Raw genomic sequence first — 27683 nt, forward strand, 5'->3', positions numbered from 1 at the left:
GCATGACAAACATATGCAAATTCCTCAGCAGCAAGCTGCACAACTGACAAAAAGTCTCTCTTCCAGAGACCTGCAGAATGCAGACCTGAATCCTCACACCCGCATTGCATTTATTTTGTACTGACATGTTGCCCGCATTGCAGTTATTTTGTGCTGAAATGTTGCCTATTGCGTTTATTTTCTGGTGTCCGGGGTAACTGTTACTGCATTTATTATTTAATGGTCATAGATGGCTATGTTTGCTGCATTGTGGTTACGGTATACTATTAGCATCACACAGTTTCTGCACACCCATGATGCAAAGGCTCGTTTGTCCACATCATGGCGTAAACACTGCTTTCTTATGCCTTGCTGTTACATCATTACGTTAGCTCCGCCCATACAATGGCATGGCCACGCCCATCACTGGTCACTCTAAATTAGGTGCATTTCCTCTGGGACAGGTGTAAGTATGTGTGTGCATGTAGTAGGTGCATGAATCCTCTCCTTGCTGCAGAAGTAATGACCTGCACAGAGCTGGAGCCACTGTTACCCATTCTATAACACCTGCACTAATTCAGGCACAGCAGACCTCAGTACTCCTGTCTGCTGATGTCTGCTAGGAACACTGTGGAATGGCTGCATGCACATGGCTGAAGCATTCCCCTGGCCTGGGGATGGTAACATTGGGGTGCAGTCACCCCTCTTCTCTGTGAGAGAAATCCTGTCACTGCAGGTGATACTTTCTGCTTTGGTCAGTGAGGAGGTTGGGGGCTGTTGTCATTATAATCTTCATTGCCCGCACTTTGCCCTCAGTAAACATGGCGGCGGCGCGTCAGGAGGCAGCAGTTACTGCGCATGCGCGGGGCTCCAGCAGCTCTCCTCCCGGGAATACAGATGTGCGGCGGCTGGCAGAGCGCACTGCGCCTGCGCGGTATGTCCAGCGGCTGTGCTCCCCCTCACCTGACACCGCGCATGCGCAGCTCTCAGCTTCCAGCCTGATCTTCCCTGCCTGCCTGTGGGGGGAGAAAACCCGGGAGAGAGGTGAGAGCTGCCCTCCCCCCTCCTCCCCCACCAGTCTCCCCCCCTCTCCCATCATACCATGCCACACTATGCACAGTGCCCCTCCCCCCATCATGCCATGCACCCTTCCCCCACTATCTACAGTGCTCCTCCCCCATAACCCCACTATACACAGTGCCCCTCCTCCCCATCAGTCTCCCCACACACACACACACACACACCACCCCCTCCCCCACTATGCACAGTGCCCCCCCCCCCCAATACCCCATCACACCCCCTCCCCCCATATCCCCCACTATACACAGTGCCCCTCCCCCAATACCCCATCACACCCCCTCCCCCTCATATCCCCCAGTATACACAGTGCTCCTCCCCCAATATCCCATCACACCCCTCCCCCCACCATGCCATACACCCTCCACCACTATGCACAGTGCCCCAATACCCCATCTAAACACAGTACCCCTCCCCCCCCCAGCACCCTTTCCCCACTATGCACAGTGCCCGTCCCCCAATACCCCATAACACCCCCATATCCCCAACTATACACAGTGCCCCTCCCCCGCTGTGCACAGTGGCCCTCCCCCCATTTTCAGTTACTGTCAGTCATTAGAGTGCAGTGTCAGTTACTGTCAACTATTAGAGTGCAGTGTCAGTTATTGTCAGCTATCAGAGTGCAGTGTAATTTACTGTCAGCGTGCAGTGTCAGTTACTGTCAGCTGTGCCAGTTGTCAGCGTGCAGTGTCACTTACTGTCAGCTATCAGAGTGCAATGTCAGTTATTGTCAGCTGTCAGAATGTAGGTTCAGTTACTGTCAGCTGTCAGAGTGCAGTGTCAGTTACTATCAGCTGTCAGCGTGCAGCGTCAGTTACTGTCAGCGTGCAGTGTCAGTTACTATCAGCTGTCAGCGTGCAGTGTCAGTTACTGCCAGCTGTCAGAGTGCAGTGTCAGTTACTGTCAGCTATCAGAGTGCAGTATCAGTTACTGTCAGCGTGCATTGTCAGTTACTGTCAGCTATTAGAGTGCAGTGTCAGTTGCTGTCAGTGTCAGTTACTGTCAGCTATCAGAGTGCAGTGTCAGTTACTGTCAGTGTGCAGTGTCAGTTACTGTCAGCGTGCAGTCTCAGTTACTGGCAGCTATCAGAGTGCTGTCAGTTATTGTCAGTAACTGACACTGCACTCTGACAGCTGACAATAACTGACAGCACTCTGATAGCTGACAGTAACTGAGACTGCACGCTGACAGTAACTGACACTGCACACTGACAGTAACTGACACTGCACTCTGATAGCTGACAGTAACTGACACTGCACGCTGACAGCTGATCGTAACTGACACTGCACTCTGACAGCTGTCAGCGTGCAGTGTCAGTTACTGCCAGCTGTCAGAGTGCAGTGTCAGTTACTGTCAGCGTGCAGTGTCAGTTACTGTCAGCTGTCAGAGTGCAGTGTCAGTTATTGTCAGCGTGCAGTGTCAGTTATTGTCAGCTGTCAGAGTGCAGTGTCAGTTGCTGTCAGTGTCAGTTACTGTCAGCTATCAGAGTGCAGTCTCAGTTACTGTCAGCTATCAGAGTGCTGTCAGTTATTGTCAGCTATCAGAGTGCAGTGTCAGTTACTGTCAGCTGTCAGAGTGCAGTCTCAGTTACTGTCAGCTATCAGAGTGCTGTCAGTTATTGTCAGCTGTCAGAGTGCAGTGTCAGTTACTATCAGCTGTCAGAGTGCAGTGTCAGTTACTGTCAGATGTTAGATGGAAGGTTTTGGCCATCGTCCCTCCACAGACAGACTGGCTTAATGTGACAATTATCTCCTCAGTTTCAGCTTGGACACCATGTCGGAGTTGGTGGATCCAGATCCGTACCTGTTAGACCCGGCGGCCCTACCCCAGCAGGTGTCGCTCCGGGTAAGTGTACAGGGGTCTCCCCTCTGAGCAGCGGGGGGAGGGGGGGTGGTCCTACCCCAGCAGGTGTCGCTCCGGGTAAGTGTACAGGGGTCTCACCTCTGAGCAGCGGGGGGAGGGGGGGGTGGTCCTACCCCAGCAGGTGTCGCTCCGGGTAAGTGTACAGGGGTCTCCCCTCTGAGCAGCGGGGGGAGGGAGGGTGGCCCTACCCCAGCAGGTGTCGCTCCGGGTAAGTGTACAGGGGTCTCCCCTCTGAGCAGCGGGGGGAGGGAGGGTAGCCCTACCCCAGCAGGTGTCGCTCCAGATAAGTGTACAGGGGTCTCCCCTCTGAGCAGCGGGGGGAGGGAGGGTGGCCCTACCCCAGCAGGTGTCGCTCCGGGTAAGTGTACAGGGGTCTCCCCTCTGAGCAGCGGGGGGAGGGAGGGTGGCCCTACCCCAGCAGGTGTCGCTTCGGGTAAGTGTACAGGGGGCTCACCTCTGAGCAGCGGGGGGAGGGGGGGGTGGTCCTACCCCAGCAGGTGTCGCTCCGGGTAAGTGTACAGGGGTCTCCCCTCTGAGCAGCGGGGGGAGGGGGGGTGGTCCTACCCCAGGAGGTGTCGCTCCGGATAAGTGTACAGGGGGCTCACCTCTGAGCAGCGGGGGGAGGGGGGTGGTCCTACCCCAGCAGGTGTCGCTCCGGGTAAGTGTACAGGGGTCTCACCTCTGAGCAGCGGGGGGAGGGGGGGTGGTCCTACCCCAGCAGGTGTCGCTCCGGGTAAGTGTACAGGGGGCTCACCTCTGAGCAGCGGGGGGAGGGCTTGTGGTCCCACCCCAGCAGGTGTCGCTCCGGGTAAGTGTACAGGGGGCTCACCTCTGAGCAGCGGGGGGAGGGGGGGTGGTCCTACCCCAGCAGGTGTCGCTCCGGGTAAGTGTACAGGGGGCTCACCTCTGAGCAGCGGGGGGAGGGGGGTGGTCCTACCCCAGCAGGTGTCGCTCCGGGTAAGTGTACAGAGGACAGGGGACTCACTTCCGGGGGGGTGGGGGGGTAAATATTAAATAATGAGCATGCTCTTTCCAATTCATTTAAACCCTACCTGTTAAAAACAAGCATATAAGTAGCAAGATTCAGAAAATTTATGAAAAAAGAAATGCCCTTTAATTTATAGACCAACACAACTAAAAAATAATGGAGGACTGGAAAAGCTGTATAGAGTAAAAAAAAAGTATTGGAACTTCTCAAAACTAAGTAGGTTATTTGGCAGCGACGTGATTGGGTATAAGAAGAGGGAGGAGGAGTCTATCAGAGGCAAACATGGGGAGGGGTGCACCACTCTGTGTAACACTGAGGAAGGGAATAGTGCAGTACTTTCATCTACAGTACATTATATGACAGGATACCTGTAACTTTAACATTTTACTTAGTTATTTGGGTTCAAAACAAACATCCATCCATCCATTGAGCTGAAAATATAGCAATATAATAATAAATACAAACTGATACTTACCTGGGGAGAGGAATCCTCTGGATCCCGATGAGGCGTCCCCCACCCTCCTCCAGCGCTGTTACCCTCAAATTCATAAAATCAAAACAATAACAAGAGCAGTCCCGCTGCGCGCAGGCGGATATAGCCGAGCGTGATCGGGCCCGCTCTGCGTTGTAGGTGCTGACAGCTCGCGCCTGTGCGGTAGGGCTCTGCTATCTCTGACAGAGTCCAACACTGGTACAAAATATAGAATTGGTAATTACAGTGTCAAGTTTAACATGGGGGGGAAGATTTCATAGGTTGGAGAGTGATGGATGGCAGGGTATTCCAGAGGATGGGTGAGGAACGTGTGAAGTCTTGTACAGGTGAATTGTGCAGCAAAAGTCTATTTATTTCAGTAATTCAACTTAAAGAGAGTCTGAAGCGAGAATAAAACTCGCTTCAGCTCTTATATTCAGCAGGGGCATGTGTGCTGCTAAAACGCCGCTATCCTTCGGCTAAACGGGGGTCCCTTACCTCCCAAATCCCCTCGTGGAGTCCCGGGGATCTCCTCCTGGTGAGGCAGGGCTAACGGCCGCAGCTCTGCCTCACACGCGTCTGTCAGCGCGTATCTCCACCTCTCGCCCGCCCCTCTCAGTCTTCCTTCACTGAGAGGGGCGGGGGAGAGGCGGAGATCCGCCGCTGAGAGGCAGGGCTGCAGCCGTTAGCCCTGCCTCCAGCAGCAGCAAAATCTACAACCAAGTTGGTCGTAGATTTTGCAAGGGGGGATTTGGGGGTTAAGGGACCCCCGTTGAGCCGCGGGATAGTGGCGTTTTAGCAGAGGCACACATGCCCCTGTTATATATAAGCTCTGAAGCGAGATTTATTCTCGCTTCAAAGTCGCTTTAAAAAAGGAGAAACTAATACATGAAATAGGCTTATTACATGCAAAGAGAGATATTTCAAGCCTTTATGTGTTATAATGTTGATCAGTGCTGTCCAACTGGCGGCCCGCAGGCCGCATCTGGCCCACCAGGCCGCCTCCTGTGCCCCCCCTGCCGCTTGCTCCATGCCGTGGCAGCACAGAGGTTTTTTTTCTTTTCTTTTTTTAAACCCTTTCCCCCATACTGCAGCTGCTGGAATGTTATTATTTACCCCCGGTCTCCCCCCTCCACCTCTAACACACCTCAGATCGGCGGCGGGCAGGAGATAGGAACCAGCCAGACCGCCACATAGCAGCCGCAAGGGGGACTTTAAATGCTGGACATGACTGGTGATGTCACTTCCTGCATTTAAATTCACCGCGCAGCTGCTATGTGTCGGTCTGGCTGGTTCCAATCTCCTGCCCGAAATCTGCTGCCAATTTGGTTGCACTTTGTGGGGAAATCTGCCAGCAATCTGATTGCATTTTGTGGGGAAATATGCGGCCAATCTGATTGCACTTTGTGGGGAACTCTGCCCGCAAAGTTGGACAGCACTGACGTTGATGATTATGGCTTAGAGGTTATGAGAACCCCAAAATTACAGACTGTTAGAATATGGTGAACATGTTGAACATTCTCGCCTGGAGTAAGCTAATTCATCCCAAACACCTGCAACGGGCTCCTGTTTCATAGATTAGCTTCACCTTTTACGTTGTATTACGGAAATAAATGGAGTTTTGCAGATATTCTATTTTTGTTGAGTTTCACTTGTATACATGAAGGTGAGGAGGTAGTTCTAGAGGACAACAGAAGATCATCTGCAGAACTTTGCCAATAAAAAATAATGTGAAAGGTTGGCAACGCTAGTTGGTATCTGGAGACTAGTGAGGAGATGTACAGGAGAGAGATTGTGGAGAGCTTTGTAGGTTAGGGTTAAAGAGACACTGAAGCGAAAAAACAATTATGGTATAATGATTTGTATGTGTAGTACAGCTAAGAAATAAAACATTAGGAGCAGAGACATAAGTCTAATATTGTTTCCAGTACAGGAAGAGTTAAGAAACTCCAGTTGTTATCTATGCAAATAGCCATTGAGCTCCACGATTTTCAAAGGTCGCAGAGAGCTCTGTCTTCTGAAAGCTTGTTATCTCAAGTGCCTGGCACTGTATTGTTTTTTTCTTCTGCAGAGGACAGTTCAAAAGTTCACTGTCCTGCTCTGCAAAATCATTTAGAATGCTCAGTAGTGTGTAAACTGTAAATATTACAGAATGATGCAATGTTATAAAAAAAAACTATATCACTGAAAATAAAAATATGAGAATATTTTCATTAATACTAATATCCTAGTAATTATCCGTACTACACAAACAATTCGTTACATCATAACTTTTTTTTTTTTTTTGCTTCAGTGTCTCTTTAAAGGTGGCCACACATCTAGCGACCTGGCGGCTGATCGGCTCTCTGATTTGATAATTGTCCAGGAGAGATTGAGGCCCTTTATGCCTACAGATGTAGGTATCGGTGGGAGTAAGGAGTAACTGTAGTGGTAGTGGGAGGAGTACCGGCACGCCCCCTGTGATGTAATCCTGTCCCAGACCCTAGTTGTGGGTTGCACCCGCCCTTTTCTCCCTCGCTGAACTGCTCTCATTGGCCAGCTGTCACTAGGATCAGTGCCCGCTCATCCTGTCAGCCATGTCACATGACAACAGACGGCCAATGAAAGCAGCGTATTGAGGGAGGCACGTGTGACGTGCTCGGTTCTGGGAGAAGCAGTTATCCAGCGTTGGGTTTGTGTTGCTGCAGGCTCTGGTGACCTTCCATGATGTGGCGGCCTGTTTCTCCGCGGAGGAGTGGAGCGGCCTGGAGGACTGGCAGAAGGAGCTCTACAAGAACGTGATGCGGGAGATACACAGCGCTCTGATGACCATGGGTGAGGGCAAGTATACCGTGATATTCCAGCGTCTCTTGGTGTGTCCTCCAGAGGCAGGCTATGAGAGGTGTGACCTCCAGAGGCAGACTATGAGAGGTGTGTCCTCCAGAGGCAGACTATGAGAGGTGTGTCCTCCAGAGGCAGACTATGAGAGGTGTGTCCTCCAGAGGCAGACTATGAGAGGTGTGTCCTCCAGAGGAAGACTATGAGAGGTGTGTCCTCCAGAGGAAGACTATGAGAGGTGTGTCCTCCAGAGGAAGACTATGAGAGGTGTGTCCTCCAGGGGCAGACTGAGAGGTGTGTCCTCCAGAGGAAGACTATGAGAGGTGTGTCCTCCAGACGCAGACTATGAGAGGTGTGTCCTCCAATCTGTCTGCCCCTGAGATTCTGGCTAGTGCCCCCCTCCCCTACCCTGGCTGTGGGGTCAATATGGCAGGACAATAGACTATGACTATTAGACTATGTAAAGTGCTGCAGAAGATGTCAGTGCTATATAAATACATAATAATAATATGGTAGGACATTACACTATGACTATGGTAGGGATTAGAGTGTGAGCTCCTCTGAGGATAGTCAGTGACATGACTATGTACTCTGTAATATGCTGCAGAAGATGGCAGTGCTATATAAATACATAATAATAATATGGTAGGGCATTAGACTATGACTATGGTAGGATTAGAGTGTAAGCTCCTCTGAGGACAGTCAGTGACCTGACTATGTACTCTGTAAAGTGCTGCAGAAGATGTCAGTGCTATATAAATACATAATAATAATATGGTAGAACATTACGCTATGACTATGGTAGGATTAGATTGTGAGCTCCTCTGAGGATTGTCAGTGACATGACTATGTACTCTGTAATGTACTGCAGGAGATGTCAGTGCTATATAAATACATAATAATAATATGGTAGGACATTAGAATATGACTATGGTAGGATTAGCGTGTGAGCTCCTCTGAGGACAGTCAGTGACATGACTATGTACTCTGTAATGTGCTGCAGAAGATGTCAGTGCTATATAAATACATAATAATAATATGGGGGGATATTAGACTATGACTATGGTGGGATTAGAGTGTGAGCTCCTCTGAGGACAGTCAGTGACATTACTATGTACTCTGTAATGTGCTGCAGGAGATGTCAGTGCTATATAAATACATAATAATAATATGGTAGGACATTAGGCTATGACTCTGGTAGGATTAGAGTGTGAGCTCCTCTGAGGACAGTCAGTGACATGACTATGTACTCTGTAATGTGCTGCAGAAGATGTCAGTGCTATATAAATACATAATAATAATATGGTAGGACATTAGACTATGACTATGGTAGGATTAGATTGTGAGCTCCTCTGAGGACAGTCAGTGACATGACTATGTACTCTGTAATGTGCTGCAGAAGATGTCAGTGCTATATAAATACATAATAATATGGTAGGACATTAGACTATGACTATGGTAGGATTAGAGTGTGAGCTCCTCTGAGGACAGTCAGTGACATGACTATGTACTCTGTAATGTGCTGCAGAAGATGTCAGTGCTATATAAATACATAATAATAATATGGTAGGACATTAGACTATGACTATGGTAGGATTAGATTGTGAGCTCCTCTGAGGACAGTCAGTGACATGACTATGTACTCTGTAATGTACTGCAGGAGATGTCAGTGCTATATAAATACATATTAATAATATGGTAGGACATTAGGCTATGACTATGGTAGGATTAGATTGTGAGCTCCTCTGAGGACAGTCAGTGACATGACTATGTACTCTGTAATGTGCTGCAGGAGATGTCAGTGCTGTATACATACATAATAATAATAATATGGTAGGACATTAGGCTATGACTATGGTAGGATTAGATTGTGAGTTCCTCTGAGGACAGTCAGTGACATGACTATGTACTCTGTAATGTGCTGCAGGAGATGTCAGTGCTGTATACATACATAATAATAATAATATGGTAGGACATTAGGCTATGACTATGGTAGGATTAGAGTGTGAGCTCCTCTGAGGACAGTCAGTGACATGACTATGTACTCTGCAATGTGCTGCAGAAGATGTCAGTGCTATATAAATACATAATAATAATATGGTAGGACATTGCACTATGACTATGGTAGGATTAGATTGTGAGCTCTTCTGAGGACAGTCAGTGACATGACTATGTACTCTGTAATGTGCTGCAGAAGATGTCAGTGCTATATAAATACATAATAATAATAATAATAATAATAGGATAGGACATTAGACTATGACTATGGTAGGATTAGATTGTGAGCTCCTCTGAGGACAGTCAGTGACCTGACTATGTACTCTGTAATGTGCTGCAGAAGATGTCAGTGCTATATAAATACATAATAATAATATGGTAGGACATTAGGCTATGACTATGGTAGGATTAGAGTGTGAGCTCCTCTGAGGACAGTCAGTGACATGACTATGTACTCTGTACAGTGCTGCAGAAGATGTCAGTGCTATATAAATACATAATAATAATAGGATAGGACATTAGACTATGACAATGGTAGGATTAGAGTGTGAGCTCCTCTGAGGACAGTCATGAAGAGTATCTTGCAGAATAAAATAACACTATTCTATACTTTTATTCTGGCCAGGATACACCATCATGAACCCGGAGCAGCTGCTGAGGGTGGAGGGGATGAAGGAGGCCTCACAGGGGACAGGGAAGACCCTGGAGCGGCCAGGAGACCACACTGCCATCGCTGCAGGTAAAGCCATATTATAGTCTGGAGAGAATTGCCGCCTCCCCCCTGATGACCCCTCCTCCTGGCATGGTTCCCTCCTCCGCCCTGATGATCCCTCCCCCATAATGATGCCTCCTCCTGGCATGGTTCCCTCCTCTGCCCTGATGATCCCTCCCCCCTGATGACCCCTCCTCCTGGCATGGTTCCCTCCTCTGCCCTGATGATCCCTCCCCCCTGATGACCCCTCCTCCTGGCATGGTTCCTGCCTCTCTGCCCGCCTGCTTGGCAAGAGTCTGTTATTTGCTGTATATCTTCCCTCCTGGGAGAATTCTTCTTCTTCTGAGATGTCACTGACGAGAGAAAGTGGAGGAACACCAGCGCCTGGGGCACAGACAGCAGTAAAACATGTTCAGTAGTTAAAAAAAAATATATATATTTGTTATATGTATTTGTCTTCATTCAGGTAAGCCACCTCATTTTTTTCCTCTTATTTATTTCATTTTTAATGTAGTTTTATCAAACCCTTGGGCGCCTCTTTCCATCTTTGTTCATAAGGAGAAGCTCTAGTTTTTGGTTGCAGCATCTCCGCAGGGGCGGTGTTTCCTAGACCCCACCCATGAGGGCTTTAATTCTTTGCTCATAATGGTACCAAACTAAAGGCATCCCTTGCAGAACTTTGTGCTGGGTTCCCAGGCCTATCCCATTGTGCTCTTCAACTTGCACTGTGCCTGGAAGACTTTCTATACCCCATTATACATATCACAGAGTCCCCCATGCTACTTCCAGACCCCCCAACGCCCCACCTACCATGATATGAAGGCGGTCAGCAGGCCCCTTTCTGTAAATAAGTAAGCTCTCACCCCAACAAAGCAAAGTTGCCCCCAGGGTTCAGCTTCCTCTGTGTGCCTAGAGGAAGATGGGCAGCCGGCAGAACAAAGAGTGCATTGTTTTCAATCAGATGATGGGTAGTGAGATAACAGGATCAGGATAACAGGATGTTTTCTCTGTTACTTCTTCCAAAGAGCCGATCTCAGCTGTCTGATTTTAGGCATAGCCCTCTTGGTGATGATACACAACAAGAGGGAAAATGCACAGCCTCCCTCTTGCGACACAGCCTCCCATGCGACACAGCCTCCCTCTTGCGACACAGCCTCCCATGCGACACAGCCTCCCATGCGACACAGCCTCCCATGCGACACAGCCTCCCTCTTGCGACACAGCCTCCCTCTTGCGACACGGCCTCCCATGCGACACAGCCTCCCATGCGACACAGCATCCCATGCGACACAGCCTCCCATGCGACACAGGAAAGAGTCAGACGGAAGCTGTTGTACGCAGGGCTGTGGAGTCGGAGTCGTTGGTTTCATAGACTGAGAAGTCGGGAGTCGTATGATTTTTGTTTCAAATCCACAGCCCTAGTATTAGACTAAGGAGTTCGAGTTTAGGAATCTGAGCCATTTTGGGTACCTGGAGTTGGAGTCGGTGGTTTCACAAAATGAGCAGTCGGAGTTGGAGTCAGATGATTTTTGTACTGATTGCACAGCTCTGGTTATGCACCACTTCTCTGTTTGTTTACTGGAACATTCATATATTTCCTATAGTACCGCCGAGCTGGGTGGACGTGTCATTTGGGCGCCGGTGAGGGAGAGCCAAATGACGGCTTCCCCTGCTGCCACTAAACTCCCCGGTGACGTTAAAGAGTAACTGTCGAGCATAAAATCAAAAATCAATTCTTTATTTTTGTCTGGTAAACAAGTAATAAGGATGCTAACCAGGCAATCCAAAAGTTAAAATCATTATTACTTTTCTTGTTGATAAATGATCATTCCCCAGTTTACCTGACTCTTATTTGGCACACAAAAAGGAAGTTGCAAGGCATGCTGGGTTGTCCTTTTTTGCTTCTGTACTTCCCCTCAGACTTAACTAATGCAGCCTGATTGGCTGAAGCCTCTTTCCCTCCTGTTTCCCCTCCCACACCTCTGTTCCACTCTGATTGGCCAATATTTCTCATGCTGAGACAATGCACTTTCTGTAGTGAAGGGCGGGCAATGCATACACAATCAGGCAGAGGAGAGTAAGGGAGGAAATGACATTAGGATTGGCTTCAAAATAGACAAGTTAAATAGACGAGTTAAAATGGGAAATGCTCAGAAGGATTTTCTCTTTTTTTACTGTAGAAAAATCACTAAAATCAAAACATGGACAGTGCAACACATGTGTTATGTAAGTAGAGCAAATATTTATCTACTTACAGGGGTTGGACAAAATAATGGAAACGCCTTGAAAATCAACAAAATATATATTAATTTGGTTCAGGTCCACCTTTAGCGGCAATTACAGCCTCAATTCTCCGAGGTATTGATTCATACAAATTGTGAATTGTTTCCATAGGAATTTTAGCCCATTCTTCAGTTAAACACCCTCCAGTTCTTTTACAAACGAAAATCGACTTCTTACTTGAATCTCTAATAATGACCATAAATGCTCAATAATGTTGAGGTCTGGGGATTGTGGTGCCATTCTTTAACAATTCTAGCTGTGTGGATTGGGGCATTATCATCTTGAAAGATGGCAATCCTCTCCAGAAACAGTTCTTGAACCATAGGATGAACTTGGTCGCACAAAATTCCTAAATAGTCTCGGCTGCTAATTCTTCCATGAAGGGAAATCATTGGCCCAGCGGATTTCCAAGAAATAGCACCGCAGATCATCACAGAACCCCCGCCATGTTTTACGGTTGGGAGAAGGCAGACTGGATGAATTGCTTCTTTTGGCTGTCTCTAAATGTACACTCGGCCGGAGGTCGGAAATAAGGTAAACGATGATTCGTCAGAGAAAATCACATTTTTCCAGTACTCAAGGGACCAATTCTGGTGGTTTCTACACCACTCAAACATTTGTCTTTGAGAGCAGAGGTTTTCTAATTGCAGTTCTTCCGTGGAATCCAGATTTGTCAAGACGAACAGTTTTTGTGGAAACTGGGTTCTGTAGGTGTTCATTCAGCTCCGCAGTGATTTTAGGAGCCGTGGTCTTGCAAGCTTTTCTAACAATTTGATTTATACTCCGACGGTCTCTCTCAGACAACTTCGACTTTCGGACACAACTGCGCTTTGCTGAGGACGTTTTCCTTCTCTTTCAAAGGCAGTCATTACCTCTTGAAATGCCAAGCATTCGGGCAGTTTCTGTTACAGTAGCGCCTGCCATACGAGCACCAACAATTTGGCCTCTTTGGAAGTCTAAGAGATCTGCCATTTTTTTTTATAAATTATAACCAACTTTTGTTTAAAGGGGAACTGAAGAGAGAGGTATATGGAGGCTGTCATGTTTATATCCTTTTAATCAATACCAGTTGCCCGGCAGCCCTGCTGGTCTATTTCTCTGCAGTAGTATCTGAATAAAACCAGAAACAAGCATGCAGCTAGTCTTGTCAGATCAGACTTATAAGTCTGAACCACGGAAACACCTGATCTGCTGCATGCTTGTTCAGGGGCTGTGGCTAATAGTATTAGAGGCAGAGGATCAGCAGGGCTGCCAGGCAACTGGTATTGATTAAAAGGAAATAAACATGACAACCTCCATATACCTCTTTCTTCAGTTCCCCTTTAAATATCTGTAAAAAAAAACCCAATTATTTTAATTAAACATATCAAATAACAAAAATAATAAACAAAAAAATAATGTAACATGTCAAGTTTTAATTGCTTAAATCATGTTCAAAGTTTATGATGCCAAAATGTTAGGTGTTTCCATGATTTTGTCCAACCCCTGTATATATGTGTTTATTTTCTGAGATAGTGTGGCTGACAGCTCCTCTTTAAATGCTGTTCCCTGAGTTGTAGCAACTCGGAGGGAGATGCAGTCTGGGGGCCTGGCGATCACCAGATCCCTGAATTACTGTTACGCGCCCCGCACAGCATAACACTAGTGCTATGGCTTCACCCAGCTTCGGCGCTGAGTGCCAATATAAGCTGTTTCTCTAACTGGGGTTGTCATGGCCCTTCTGTAGTTGTGAATGTCTTGTGGGATTGTACATGTCACACGCCCCCTAGTGGCCAAACCGCACAATGCCTTCCAAATGGTTTCAGCGCACAGACCATGCAATCTGTGGTCACAATCGGTGCGCAGAAACTGCTGGAATTTTGGCAGCAGACAGACTAGAAGGGAGCTTGTGAGTTACAGTAATTCAAATTACACACTATTTCAGGGTATAACTGCCACCACTCCTACAGAAGGGTAGGAGACCTCACTACACTGACACTAATACCTGCAAATAAAACGGTTAAACACACTCTATTTTATCTAGCTATCCACAGTAGTAGTGACTCTTCAGAAGCCAGGGTACCGTTTGTGCGGCTGAATAGCAGGGGTAGCTGAACACATAAATGACTTTTTAGTTGTTTATTATAAATGCAATATAAATAATTAATATATACAGAAAATCATTCAAATCAACAAATATAGAGACAATAATTGCGCAGTATGAAAAATAAACAGGGAAGAAAATACATATACTTAAGGTCAGGTGAAAATATGTCCTTTCTTGGAAAACCGAGCACATGAAGTTTCTTTGTTTCCAGAGCAAACTTCAAACATAAATAGCTGCTACTCGTCCTCAAAGCATCAGCATGCTCTTGTGAAGATGGAATTCGGAGGACTAAGGGAGGAGTCCCTGGCAAGTTCTTTTTGAATAACCCACATTTTTGGGTGGGGTCTCAGGTTCAGCCCAGGGGCTGGACAGGGTGCGGTTAATCTCCTGGGTGGGTTTCTAGTGCCCACCAAATATGACATTTTCCATATCTCACCTTACGCTTCCTGCACACATATCACAGTCACAGATTCATATTCCTCAGAATAGGACAGTTCATATGACATCAATGTTTGGTTACGAAGTAGCGGAATACCTCGGGTTCTGGGTATGTCAGGGGCCTCAATTTAATATTAAAATATTCACCATATCCGGACCAGCAGAATGAGATAACTTCCATACCTCTCATATGAACGGTATTCCTTAAAGGGAAGGTTCAAGCAAAAAAAAAAAATGAGTTTTACTTACCTGGGGCTTCTACCAGCCCCATGTAGCCATCCTGTGCCCTCGTAGTCACTCACTGCTGCTCCAGTCCCCCGCTGCCAGCTTTCTGACCTCGGAGGTCAGGGCCACATTGCATACATTTTTACGCATTCCAGCTAGTGCAGGAACAAAAATTTACGCGTTGCACCACTAACGCGTAAAAATTTATGCGTTAATGTTCCTGCACTAGCGGGAATGTGTAAAAATGTACGCAATTCGGCCCTGACCTCCGAGGTCAGAAAGCTCCCAGCGGGGGACTGGAGCAGTAGTGAGTGACTACGAGGGCACAGGATGGCTGCATGGGGCTGGTAGAAGCCCCAGGTAAGTGAAACTCATTTTTTTTTTTTGCTTGGACCTTCCCTTTAACCTTTTCGGGACCGGCCACCTACCCCCGCTTAAGGACCAGGCATTTTGCGCGGGAAGGGGGTGCACGCGTTAGGGGGGGTCAGGCGGCCGGATCCCGTCTGTGGCTGGCTGGATTTGTGTCCCCCCATGGTGGCCTGGGCCCCCCCCCCCCCTTCTGCCCGCAGCCTTCACTTACCTTCCAGGCTCCAGCGATGAGCCGCACGGGACCCTCTTCTCCGGCCGGCATCTCCGTTCTGTCTGACGATCAGTTCCGGGTCGCGGCGTGATGACGTCATCAAGCCGGGACCCGGCGCTGACGTCAGACGGAGCAGAGATGCCGGCCAGAGCGGAGGGGGTGCCGATCGTCGCGGAAACGGCAGGGAGGTGAGTGGATCCTCTTCTTTTCCCCCCTGCCGCCGCAGCTGTCAAACTGATCACTGCGATCCGACGGCGATCGTAGTGATCACGTGATCAGCAGCCATACGCGATGGCTGCTGATCACTCGGGGGAGATGTCGGCTGTCATATGACAGCTTAATCTCCCCCTCCGGGTGCGCACGATCGCGTCGGGAGCGGAAATTGCGGGCCGGCGTAGATTCTACGCCGCATCAGGCTAGAACAGCCACAAGTGAGGCGTAGAATCTAATGCACGTGGTCCCGAAAAGGTTAAACAGGCTAAAATCATAAACTCCATGTATTCCTAAGGCTGACTACACGGCTCCACTGTGTCTACAGCCCTGCTGGGTGGGAAGCTTGCTTAGCTGGGGCTCACCAAATGGTATCCTTTCCAAAGGGCATGTTAACACTTGGGTGTCACTGCCCATGAAGGAACTTCTTTTGATCAAGTTAATTTAAACAAACATACCTTCACTGGTCAACAAACATACTTCATTAAAAGAGTTCCTCTAGCAGCTATGAGAGCCAGAGACCCCAGGCTCACACCCTGCTGTACCTAGACATAAGATCTTGATCTGTCACATCAACGACAATCGGTGCAGCAAACCGATTGCATTTACTTTTCTCACGGCTCTTCCGTGACAGTACATACATGTGTATAGCTGAATCAACAAGATTGTTGTTATTTTAAAGGGCCACTCCAGCAAAAAAAAAAAGTAAGCAGTTAAAATCTGTCAGAACTGACAGGTTTTGGACTAGTTCATCTCCTCATGGGGGATTCTCTGGGTCTTCTGTGTTTTCAACAGTATTTCCTGAACAGCAGTTGCTAAGTCTAACTGACAAAATCGTGTGGAAACATGTAGGGAGGCTGACTGGTATTTTACTAATTTGGCAGTTAAATTGTCATTCAGGGAATTCTTTTGAGGACAAAGAAAACCCTGAGACTCCCCCATGAGGAGATTATTGGGGGACCTGTCGGTTCTGTCAGATTTTAACTGCTTACTTTTTTTCTGGAGTGGCCCTTTAATAAGTGGTTGGCTATGTTTCTCAATTTTTTTTTTCATAATTGGTAATAAAGTTAAGTTGCTCTGATATGTGACACTACTGTGGACACTTTTATATATTATACTGTTATACTTGTTTATGATGATGGGTAATGTTTAGATGTGTCTATACAAGCATAAGGTAGAACATGGCTTTTTTTCTCATTCCTTGATTGCGATGCCCTCCTGCAGTCACTGTCACCCTCTCTGCACCCCAAATAACAGGCGTCCTTGTGGTATCTCCCTCCAGGCACTCCCGTATTCAACCCGGATATCTCTCTGTGGATCCGAGAGGTGGTGGAGGACCTCCCCCCGTCTGAGAAGCTGGATCAGCCCACAGACAGTCCCAGCCCAGGTGCATATCACGGGATAACATCTTACCAATCAGACGCTCCGACCTCGTGTGTCCAACCACGCTGCTCCAGACACCGAGCCATTCCTGGATCTCCTCCGCGGGTCTTGTGCCTCGTAGACTGGAGCACATGCGGGAAACCCCGCCTCTTACACCCAGCCCTCTAGTCCAGAGTTCCCCAACCCTGTCCTCAAGGCCCAACAGCAGTGCATGTTTATCAGGAAACCACATTCACATGTGACAGTTCCGCAAATGAAGTCAGCACACCATCTGTGTTTCTGGGTGCTTGATAGAGTGACACCGGCACTGCCACAAGTCAATGCAGTCCACAAGTACTATCAGCACACCAGGGGTATCAGCACACCAGGGGTATCGGCACACCAGGGGTATCGGAACACCAGGGGTATCGGCACACCAGGGGTATCGGCACACCAGGAGTATCAGCACACCAGGAGTATCAGCACACCAGCACACCAGGGGTATCGGCACACCGGGGGTATCGGCACACCGGGAGTATCGGCACACCGGGAGTATCGGCACACCAGGGGTATCGGCACACCGGGAGTATCGGCACACCGGGAGTATCGGCACACCGGGAGTATCGGCACACCAGGGGTATCGGCACACCAGGGGTATCGGCACACCGGGAGTATCGGCACACCGGGAGTATCGGCACACCAGGGGTATCGGCACACCAGGGGTATCGGCACACCAGGGGTATCAGCACACCAGGAGTATCAGCACACCAGGAGTATCAGCACACCGGCACACCAGGGGTATCGGCACACCGGGGGTATCGGCACACCGGGAGTATCGGCACACCGGGAGTATCGGCACACCAGGGGTATCGGCACACCGGGAGTATCGGCACACCGGGAGTATCGGCACACCAGGGGTATCGGCACACCAGGGGTATCGGCACACCAGGGGTATCGGCACACCAGGGGTATCGGCACACCAGGGGTATCGGCACACCAGGAGTATCAGCACACCAGGAGTATCAGCACACCGGCACACCAGGGGTATCGGCACACCGGGGGTATCGGCACACCGGGAGTATCGGCACACCAGGGGTATCGGCACACCAGGGGTATCGGCACACCAGGGGTATCGGCACACCAGGGGTATCGGCACACCAGGGGTATCGGCACACCAGGGGTATCGGCACACCAGGGGTATCGGCACACCGGGGGTATCGGCACACCGGGGGTATCGGCACACCGGGAGTATCGGCACACCGGGAGTATCAGCACACCGGCACACCAGGGGTATCGGCACACCGGGGGTATCGGCACACCGGGAGTATCGGCACACCAGGGGTATCGGCACACCAGGGGTATCGGCACACCAGGGGTATCGGCACACCAGGGGTATCGGCACACCAGGGGTATCGGCACACCGGGGGTATCGGCACACCGGGGGTATCGGCACACCGGGGGTATCGGCACACCGGGGGTATCGGCACACCGGGGGTATCGGCACACCGGGAGTATCGGCACACCGGGAGTATCGGCACACCAGGGGTATCGGCACACCGGGAGTATCGGCACACCGGGAGTATCGGCACACCAGGGGTATCGGCACACCAGGGGTATCGGCACACCAGGGGTATCAGCACACCAGGAGTATCAGCACACCAGGAGTATCAGCACACCGGCACACCAGGGGTATCGGCACACCGGGGGTATCGGCACACCAGGAGTATCAGCACACCAGGAGTATCAGCACACCAGGGGTATCGGCACACCGGGGGTATCGGCACACCGGGAGTATCGGCACACCGGGAGTATCGGCACACCGGGAGTATCGGCACACCGGGGGTATCGGCACACCGGGAGTATCGGCACACCGGGAGTATCGGCACACCAGGGGTATCGGCACACCAGGGGTATCGGCACACCAGGGGTATCGGCACACCAGGGGTATCAGCACACCAGGAGTATCAGCACACCAGGAGTATCAGCACACCGCCACACCAGGGGTATCGGCACACCGGGGGTATCGGCACACCGGGAGTATCGGCACACCGGGAGTATCGGCACACCAGGGGTATCGGCACACCGGGAGTATCGGCACACCGGGAGTATCGGCACACCAGGGGTATCGGCACACCAGGGGTATCAGCACACCAGGAGTATCAGCACACCAGGAGTATCAGCACACCGGCACACCAGGGGTATCGGCACACCGGGGGTATCGGCACACCGGGAGTATCGGCACACCGGGAGTATCGGCACACCGGGAGTATCGGCACACCGGGGGTATCGGCACACCGGGGGTATCGGCACACCGGGGGTATCGGCACACCGGGGGTATCGGCACACCGGGGGTATCGGCACACCGGGGGTATCGGCACACCGGGGGTATCGGCACACCGGGAGTATCGGCACACCGGGGGTATCGGCACACCGGGGGTATCGGCACACCGGGAGTATCGGCACACCGGGAGTATCGGCACACCGGGGGTATCGGCACACCGGGGGTATCGGCACACCAGGATTATCGGCACACCAGGGGTATCGGCACACCAGGGGTATCGGCACACCGGGAGTATCGGCACACCGGGAGTATCAGCACACCAGGGGTATCGGCACACCAGGGGTATCGGCACACCAGGAGTATTGGCACACCAGGGGTATCGGCACACCAGGGGTATCAGCACTCAGCACACCAGGGGTATCAGCACACCAGGAGTATCAGCACACCAGGAGTATCAGCACACCAGGGGTATCAGCACACCAGGGGTATCAGAACACCGGGAGTATCAGCACATTTGGAGTATCAGCACACCAGGGGTATCAGCACACCAGGGGTATCAGCACACCAGGGGTATCAGCACACCGGGATTATCAGCACACCAGGGGTATCAGCACACCGGGAGTATCAGCACACCAGGGGTATCAGCACACCAGGGGTATCAGCACACCAGGAGTATCGGCACACCGGGGGTATCGGCACACCGGGGGTATCGGCACACCGGGGGTATCGGCACACCGGGGGTATCGGCACACCAGGGGTATCGGCACACCAGGTGTATCGGCACACCAGGGGTATCGGTACACCAGGAGTATCGGCACACCGGGAGTATCGGCACACCGGGATTATCGGCACACCGGGAGTATCGGCACACCAGGGGTATCGGCACACCAGGGGTACCGGCACACCAGGGGTATCGGCACACCAGGATTATCGGCACACCAGGTGTATCGGCACACCAGGGGTATCGGCACACCAGGAGTATCGGCACACCAGGGGTATCGGCACACCAGGGGTATCGGCACACCAGGAGTATCGGCACACCGGGAGTATCAGCACACCAGGGGTATCGGCACACCAGGGGTATCGGCACACCAGGAGTATCGGCACACCAGGGGTATCGGCACACCAGGGGTATTGGCACACCAGGGGTATCAGCACTCAGCACACCAGGGGTATCAGCACACCAGGAGTATCAGCACACCAGGGGTATCAGCACACCAGGGGTATCAGCACACCAGGAGTATCAGCACACCAGGGGTATCGGCACACCAGGGGTATCGGCACACCAGGGGTATCAGCACACCAGGGGTATCGGCACACCAGGGGTATCAGCACTCAGCACACCAGGGGTATCAGCACACCAGGAGTATCAGCACACCAGGAGTATCAGCACACCAGGGGTATCAGCACACCAGGGGTATCAGCACACCAGGAGTATCAGCACACCAGGGGTATCAGCACACCAGGAGTATCAGCACACCAGGGGTATCAGCACACCAGGGGTATCAGCACACCAGGGGTATCAGCACACACTTCTTTTTATTGTGCCAGTCTCCACAATATGGTCTAACAATTGTTTTGTGGCCTCACAGGGCTCCCCTTTATCAAGGCGTGTGGTTACATGGCAATCTCACAAACAGACATTTATATATCTACATAAAGCCAAATACCCCACCCCTACTGGTGACCTCAACCAAGCATAATGCCGATTGACACTGGTAAGCACACACTAGAAACATAATACAAAATATGCATAATCACATTCTCTAGAGACAATGACGGATAAGGTATTACCACTGCCCATGATCTTACCATTCAGCAATGCCCATCCTGTCTCCTGTGTCAGTGTGCATCAATTAAGTCCATAAATTTGACCGTAATCGCCCCATTTCACCGTTATGTCCTGGGGCTCCGGCGACGACAGGCGGGCACAGTTGTAATGTTTGTGATTCGACACACACGTGTACATGACAGGTACAGAATGTCAATTGCCATTATGCTTGCTTGAGGTCACCAGTAGCAGTGGGGTATTTGAGATTATGTAGATATATAAATGTCTGTTTGTGAGATTGCCATGTAACCACACGCCTTGATAAAGGGGAGCCCTGTGAGGCCACGAAACAATTGTTGGACCATATTGTGGAAACAATAAAAAGAAGTGTGTGCTGATACTCCTGGTGTGCTGATACTCCTGGTGTGCTGATACTCCTGGTGTGCTGATACTCCTGGTGGGACGATACTCCTGGTGGGCCGATACTCCTGGTGGGCCGATACCCCTGGTGGGCCGATACCCCTGGTGGGCCGATACTCCTGGTGGGCCGATACTCCTGGTGGGCCGATACTCCTGGTGGGCCGATAGTACTTGTGGACTTCATTCACAGGTGAGGTAATTAGTGTCTCAGCAGAGCGGATTAACTACCTCTGTGGATCTTCACAAAACATGCACTGTTAGTGGGCCTTGAGGACAGGGTTGGGGAACACTGCTCTAGTTTAGTGCAAGCGCAGTCACAGTGCGGCGCTGGCTGTCAGGGCAGCCACTAAGGGCCTGTGTATCTGACATCAGTGGACCTACTCACACCCACCAATATATCACAACCCACACCATCTACATAATACCAAACCCACCCACATAACATAATACTGCCCCCGCTATATACAACTTACTGTAACCACCATCTATCCATAACAGCATTACATAGATATTGATCATATTTTTTTTTCATTTAAAGTGAACTCGAGGTGAGTGTGATATAGAGGCTGCCATATTTATTTCCTATTAGTATTATTGATTCATAAAGCGCCAACATATTCCGTGGTGCTGTACAAAGTAAGAAACGAAACTGGTGTACATAATAATACAGACAATGGTGTACACCAAAATACAAGATACATAAGTGGTGACAAAACACAACAACAATACAAAATACAGAAGTGCTAATGACAGTGATAAAAGTAACACGATGAATAAAATGTATAATGATTTCCAAGACACAAAAGGGGAGAGAGCCCTGCCCTTGCGAGCTTACAATCTAAGGGAATGGGGGGGGGGGGGGGGGGGAACGGGAGGAGGCGTAGTATACAACAAATATATAGAGGCTGTGTGTTTTAGGATACCTGGTAGGAGTGCAATTTGGTCTTAGGACAAAGAGAAAGTGGCCTCATGCTAGGCACACACCTAGCCAATTATGCGCCGGATCGAGCCGCTGTCTCGATGCCGGCGCTTCCCCGCTCATCCGCGCGGATCGATCCTCGCCGGCGCTGCTTATCACCCGCTATTGTACGCCGGCGGGGATCGAGCGGGGAATCTATCCGGCAGGTCATCGGACCTGTCAGATATTATGAATCGAGCCATCAGCGGCTCGATTGATAAGGAAGCAGAATGCCGTGTATGCCCAGCATAAGATACAGCATTAAACAATACCAGTTGCCTGGCAGCCCTGCTGATCTATTTGGCTGAAGTACACCAGAGACAGCTAATCTTGTCAGATCTGACAATATTGCCAGAAACACCTGATCTGCTGCATGCTTGTTCAGGGTCTATGGCTAAAAGTATTAGAAGCAGAGGATCAGCAGGACAGCCAGGCAACTGGTATTGCTTAAAAGGAAATAAATATGGCAGCCTCCATATCACTCTCACCTCGGGTTCACTTTAAGAACATTGCGATTCAGTAACTGTCGAATGGTGCCATCAGCGCATTTTAGAACCCAACTCATATCAGGAATGGCTCAATGTATAGAAACGGGCTGCTGATGTATATTGGTGTAGGACCTGTATTCCTCTCCCAATACTCACCCTGTCTGTCCACACAGAGGTCACCATGGTCAAGCCGGACATCTGCCTGCGGATAAAGCCAGACGATCTGGTGTTTGAGGCTTCCCTGGAGACCGGAGACAGCGACAACGAGGCCGGTATGTGCCTACTCTAGCACCGGTACAAAGGTGTCCACTTCACCTAGACGCCCCGGTTCAGCCGTGGATGGAGTCGGCCTCTAATCCTTGTGGGGATTAAGACTGTAATATAAAGCCACCAGTGGTTCTGCCATCTCCATGCCGTAGCACAGTGCTGTTTAACTCCATTCCTCGAGGGCTTAGGTCCTCACACATCTTGCACTTCACATTCATTGACGGGACTAGGAGCACAGCTAGAGATCATGGGGCCCCATAGCAAGGTTTTGGCTGACACCCCCTTCCACCAATAAAAAATAAAAGTTATAAGGTACATTTGTGGCCCCCATGTTTCTGGCATCCTCATCTCTAAAGGACGCTGTAACCATAGAGGTGGGGATGCCTGGAGAAGGAAGATCATTTGTGGAGCCGAGAGGTTAGTAACCGGTCTATAATACTCCCGCTGCTCTGCATTCTGAGAGAGGGGGCCTGCTGCAGGTCTCCACGAGGCCCACTGCAGATTGTCAATCCAGAAAAATACGCCACTTTACTGCAAAAATCAATGAAAACATCAGACAGAATACATCAGCACAAACTGCTTTGAGAGAGGGTTACAAGCATGCACAAAGGCCGACAGCCGTTTCACACCCTCACATGGGGTGCTTCATCAGGAAAACGAGCCCCCCTAAAGCGCCATCGCTGCACGCTGTTCTCTGTTCTCAACAGAATCAACAGCGTGCAGCGATGGTGTTTTGACCCACCCATGTTTTCTAGGTGAGTGCACTATATGCACTATAAATGGAGTGATTTTAGGGGAGCTCTTTGTCCTGATGAAGCACCCCATCCATGTGAGGGTGCGAAACGGCTGTCGACCTTGTGCATGCTTGTAACCCTCTCTCCTAGCAGTTTGTGCTGATGTATCCTGTCTGATGTTTTCATTGATTTATTTCAATAAAGTGGCGCTTTTTATCTGGATGTGCCCAACCGTTTTCATCTATTTACAGTATCCAGTGGACTCTGTTTTGGGCTTGGAGCATTTTAGTAAAGGCTGCTGCCAGTGGGTCCTGTGCACATTGCTCTCTCTATGTCGTCCCAATATTGTCAATGCACACCAGGCCCCCCATAGCTATAGGCCCCGTAGCAGATACTATGGCTGCTATGACAATCCCTATGTCACTGGATGGGACTAAATCAGGAGAAGTGGGGTTCATCAGGTAGAACACATTTCTCCTTTTCTCTGTCCATCCTAAACACGGGCACGGATATGGCCCCCGAGGACTGGAGTTGGACAGAAAGGTTTTGCCTAGCAGTTGGATGTGGTGACAGAACAGCGAGACTCTTCTTTGTCCTCTTTTTGTCCCCCTCCCCCAGGATCAGGGATCTCAGTCACCATAGAGGAGGATGAGGAACCGTTTTGGGTAAATGTCCAGGAGACAGAGACGGACAATGAGGAGATCCTGAGCGGCCAGCTCACAGGTGAGTGCGGTCACAAGAGGTCCTCTATGACATAAAGATCAACGGTCATCTAACATGCCGGTCTCTGTTCTTATATTCCTACAGATAACGGCTTCTTGAGCAGCCCCGTCGAGGACTATCTGTCAGATCTCCAACCCAATGGGCTGTCCTTAGAAAATGAATCACTTGAGGAATGGGACAATCCATCCCCCATCCGCCTGCCGCGTCCCAGGAAATGTCAGTCCATATTCAGGATTGGTCAGCCAATTTCTGAGCACACGTATGACTTTAATGAGTCATCTAGCCCCACGCAGACGCGACCTTTCCAGTGCACGCAGTGCCAGCAGAGCTTCAGCGAGAAAGAGACCCTCCTGCTACATCAGACTGTTCATGCCACATGGACTTTTGACGAGCAGGAGGGGGGAACTGAATACATTGTTCCAGCACAATCTTCCCCCACCATCATCAGAAGCTGCCCAGCACCATATGTCTGTGGGGACTGCGGCAAGGGCTTTTCCAGTTCCTACAAGCTGAAGATCCATCAGAGGATCCATACCGGAGAACGCCCTTATAAGTGCGTCGTCTGTGAAAAACGATTCCACAAAAGCGCTCATCTGAAGGTCCACCATCGCACCCATACTGGAGAGAGACCTTATGGATGTCAGGTGTGCAACAAGAGGTTCACAAAGTCCTACCACCTGAAGGTACATTTCCGGACACACACAGGAGAACGCCCTTACCAGTGCCCTGTGTGCCACAAAACTTTCAGTGTAAACTCACACCTGACGGTCCACCAAAGGACTCACTCGGGCGAAAAGCCCTACATTTGCTTCGAATGTGGCAAGAGCTTCAGGCAAAAGACTAGTCTCTTGGGCCACCAGAAAGCCCACCAGCGCTCAGTAGAGCGTCGGAAGCTGACCTGGAAAACTTTGTGGCCGGAGAAGTGACATGGTCTCCAAGGCATTTTTTAGATTTGCACCTAATAAATGGTTCAATAGGTGTAGTTATTGACCGTCCCGGAAGCTGAGGAATATCTAATGGCGGTGTAACCAACTCTGTGCCAGTGAAGCATTGTGGCCAGTGTTGGGAGTAGTACAGTCAGAATGGACCTAAGAAAAAGCCTAAGGCCTAATTGAGGTCTTTATAACCATCAGTAGTGTACTAACTCTTCCCCATAGCGGCATGTAGGAAACAAGCTCAGCTGAAACAAGGAGCTTGTCAGATGCTAATTTAGAGTGTTATGAACTTTTAGGAAGCACTTTCTCAACTCTTATATAGCATATGATAAACCATAGCTTCGGTTTTTTAGCTATCATTTCTCTATCCAGAAAGATGACATCCAATGGCCTCTACCAAAAGCAGAAGAGGCCTGTGGATTGCCTCTTGGGAGATCCAGCTTGGCCAGATATAACTTGATCAGCTCCAACTTTATGTGTTCATGAGTTGGAACACAGACTGGTTGTCAGTATTTGCATTCTGATATCTTCTGTGGTGTCACTAAATGAGGTTCCGTGAGGGTTGTCCGAGTCCATAGCGGAGTCATTTGATAAAAGCACTTTATGTTAAACATTTAGTCTATCCTAAGGATAACCAATAAGCTAAATGATGATAATAAGCTACGACTCGCACCTTGGAGGAGCCGGTTGGCTACTCTTGAGGGCTGAAGTCTTCCCAGGAGACCTGAGAGGAGCTCAGAACATTTCCCTGCAGGATCTTCTCCATGCCCCAGTACATGGTGGACCCGGCTAGGGTTACTCTAAGTGTTTTGTAGCATCCTGCACCTTTACAAACTCCTGAAAGCTTTTGTTTTTAGAAGATAATATTGCTGCCTTTTATCTACTGATGGGTCTTATACATATATATATATTTTTCAAAGCAAATGTTTGAGGTTTGCAAATGGAAAAGTTTGATAGCTACCTCGGAAGATGGAAGCCTACAGATCCTCCAGAAGCTTCCCTCATCCTCCTCCATCAGTCCGTGCACGGTGCCTGCACGGTAGCACGGACTCGTTTGAGCTTCGATCGGTTGGATCCATGCTGCTGCGCATACATGACGGTGAGGGGACAGCGCTGGAACGGGTCAGTAGAGGACGACGGGGGAGGCTTCTCTCTGAGGTTAGGACCCCATTTGGGGCATGTTCTTCTCTACAGGTACAGGTTCATTTATAATATATTGGAGGACAGGAATATTCTTATGTAACTTTGTGACCATGATCATAATGAACCCAACACCATGACCACTGATAACACAATTAAAGTATTCTACCTTACTACAGTATCATTGATTCTGTCCCATGTTTGCTTTGCATTACTATTGGGAAGTCGCTTTGGCAAGATGACTTTAAGGGCCCTTTCACACCGGAGTGGTGAGGTATTTTTACCGCACCCCACCGCCGGGCAATGAAAGTCTATGGAGACTTTCAACACGAAGAGTCCACAGCACCACGTCAGTAATGTATAGCTCTTGTATAACAGCTGTTATGGCTATCTCTTTGTCTTTCTTTTAAATAAAAGAGCTGGAGGCTTTCTCCAGGCCATCCAAACCCTTTATTCTACTCCTTCTGCCACCATTAAACTGCCAACTTCTACCCCCACTTCATTCCCAATACAACGAGGCACGCGGCAAGGATGCCCCCTATCCCCTGCAATATTCGCACTCGTCATAGAGCCATTAGCAGACAGAATTAGACGTTCCATAGACATTAGGGGAATAACTATTGCAGGGCAAGAATACAAAGCAAATTTATTCGCCGACGACCTCCTTCTCACCCTCACATCCCCCCACACCTCCATCCCTTCCCTACTGGACCTTGTTCGGGACTTCGGTAAGATCTCGGAGCTCTGTCTTAAAGGGAATGTCCAAGCAAAATAAAAAAATGAGTTTCACTTACCTGGGGCTTCTACCAGCCCCATGCAGCCATCCTGTGCCCTCGTAGTCACTCATGGATCCTCTGGTCCCCCGCTGGCAGCTTG

The 27683-nt window shown here is 49.7% G+C and overlaps 1 protein-coding gene across 3 annotated transcripts; it reads left to right on the forward strand.

Annotated features, from left to right (window-relative positions):
* The first annotated feature begins 881 nt into the window (after positions 1-881).
* Positions 882-26988, forward strand: LOC137571124 (zinc finger protein 664-like). Of its 3 annotated transcripts, none has more exons than XM_068279847.1 (8): positions 882-1023; positions 2814-2901; positions 7067-7199; positions 9820-9933; positions 17011-17115; positions 23182-23280; positions 24628-24732; positions 24817-26988. In XM_068279847.1, the coding sequence occupies exons 2-8, from the start codon at positions 2830-2832 to the stop codon at positions 25656-25658; spliced, it is 1470 nt and encodes a 489-aa protein (XP_068135948.1). In that variant the 5' UTR covers positions 882-1023; positions 2814-2829; the 3' UTR covers positions 25659-26988. The 3 variants fall into 3 exon arrangements, with proteins under 3 accessions (XP_068135948.1, XP_068135949.1, XP_068135950.1); XM_068279848.1 differs by having other exon boundaries at positions 883-1023; positions 7067-7193; XM_068279849.1 differs by lacking the exon at positions 2814-2901 and having other exon boundaries at positions 883-1023.
* The last annotated feature ends 695 nt before the right edge of the window (positions 26989-27683 follow it).

This window comes from Hyperolius riggenbachi, chromosome 4 (assembly GCF_040937935.1).
Source record: "Hyperolius riggenbachi isolate aHypRig1 chromosome 4, aHypRig1.pri, whole genome shotgun sequence".
Lineage (NCBI taxonomy): Eukaryota > Metazoa > Chordata > Amphibia > Anura > Hyperoliidae > Hyperolius > Hyperolius riggenbachi.

Excerpts from the sequence above, each read along its gene's own strand:
- LOC137571124 (XM_068279847.1), top strand. The coding sequence starts at position 2,830 with ATGTCGGAGTTGGTGGATCCAGATCCGTACCTGTTAGACCCGGCGGCC. Across the intron at positions 2,902-7,066 it reads CCCAGCAGGTGTCGCTCCGG|GCTCTGGTGACCTTCCATGA; the intron begins GTAAGTGTACAG and ends GTGTTGCTGCAG. Across the intron at positions 9,934-17,010 it reads CCACACTGCCATCGCTGCAG|GCACTCCCGTATTCAACCCG; the intron begins GTAAAGCCATAT and ends ATCTCCCTCCAG.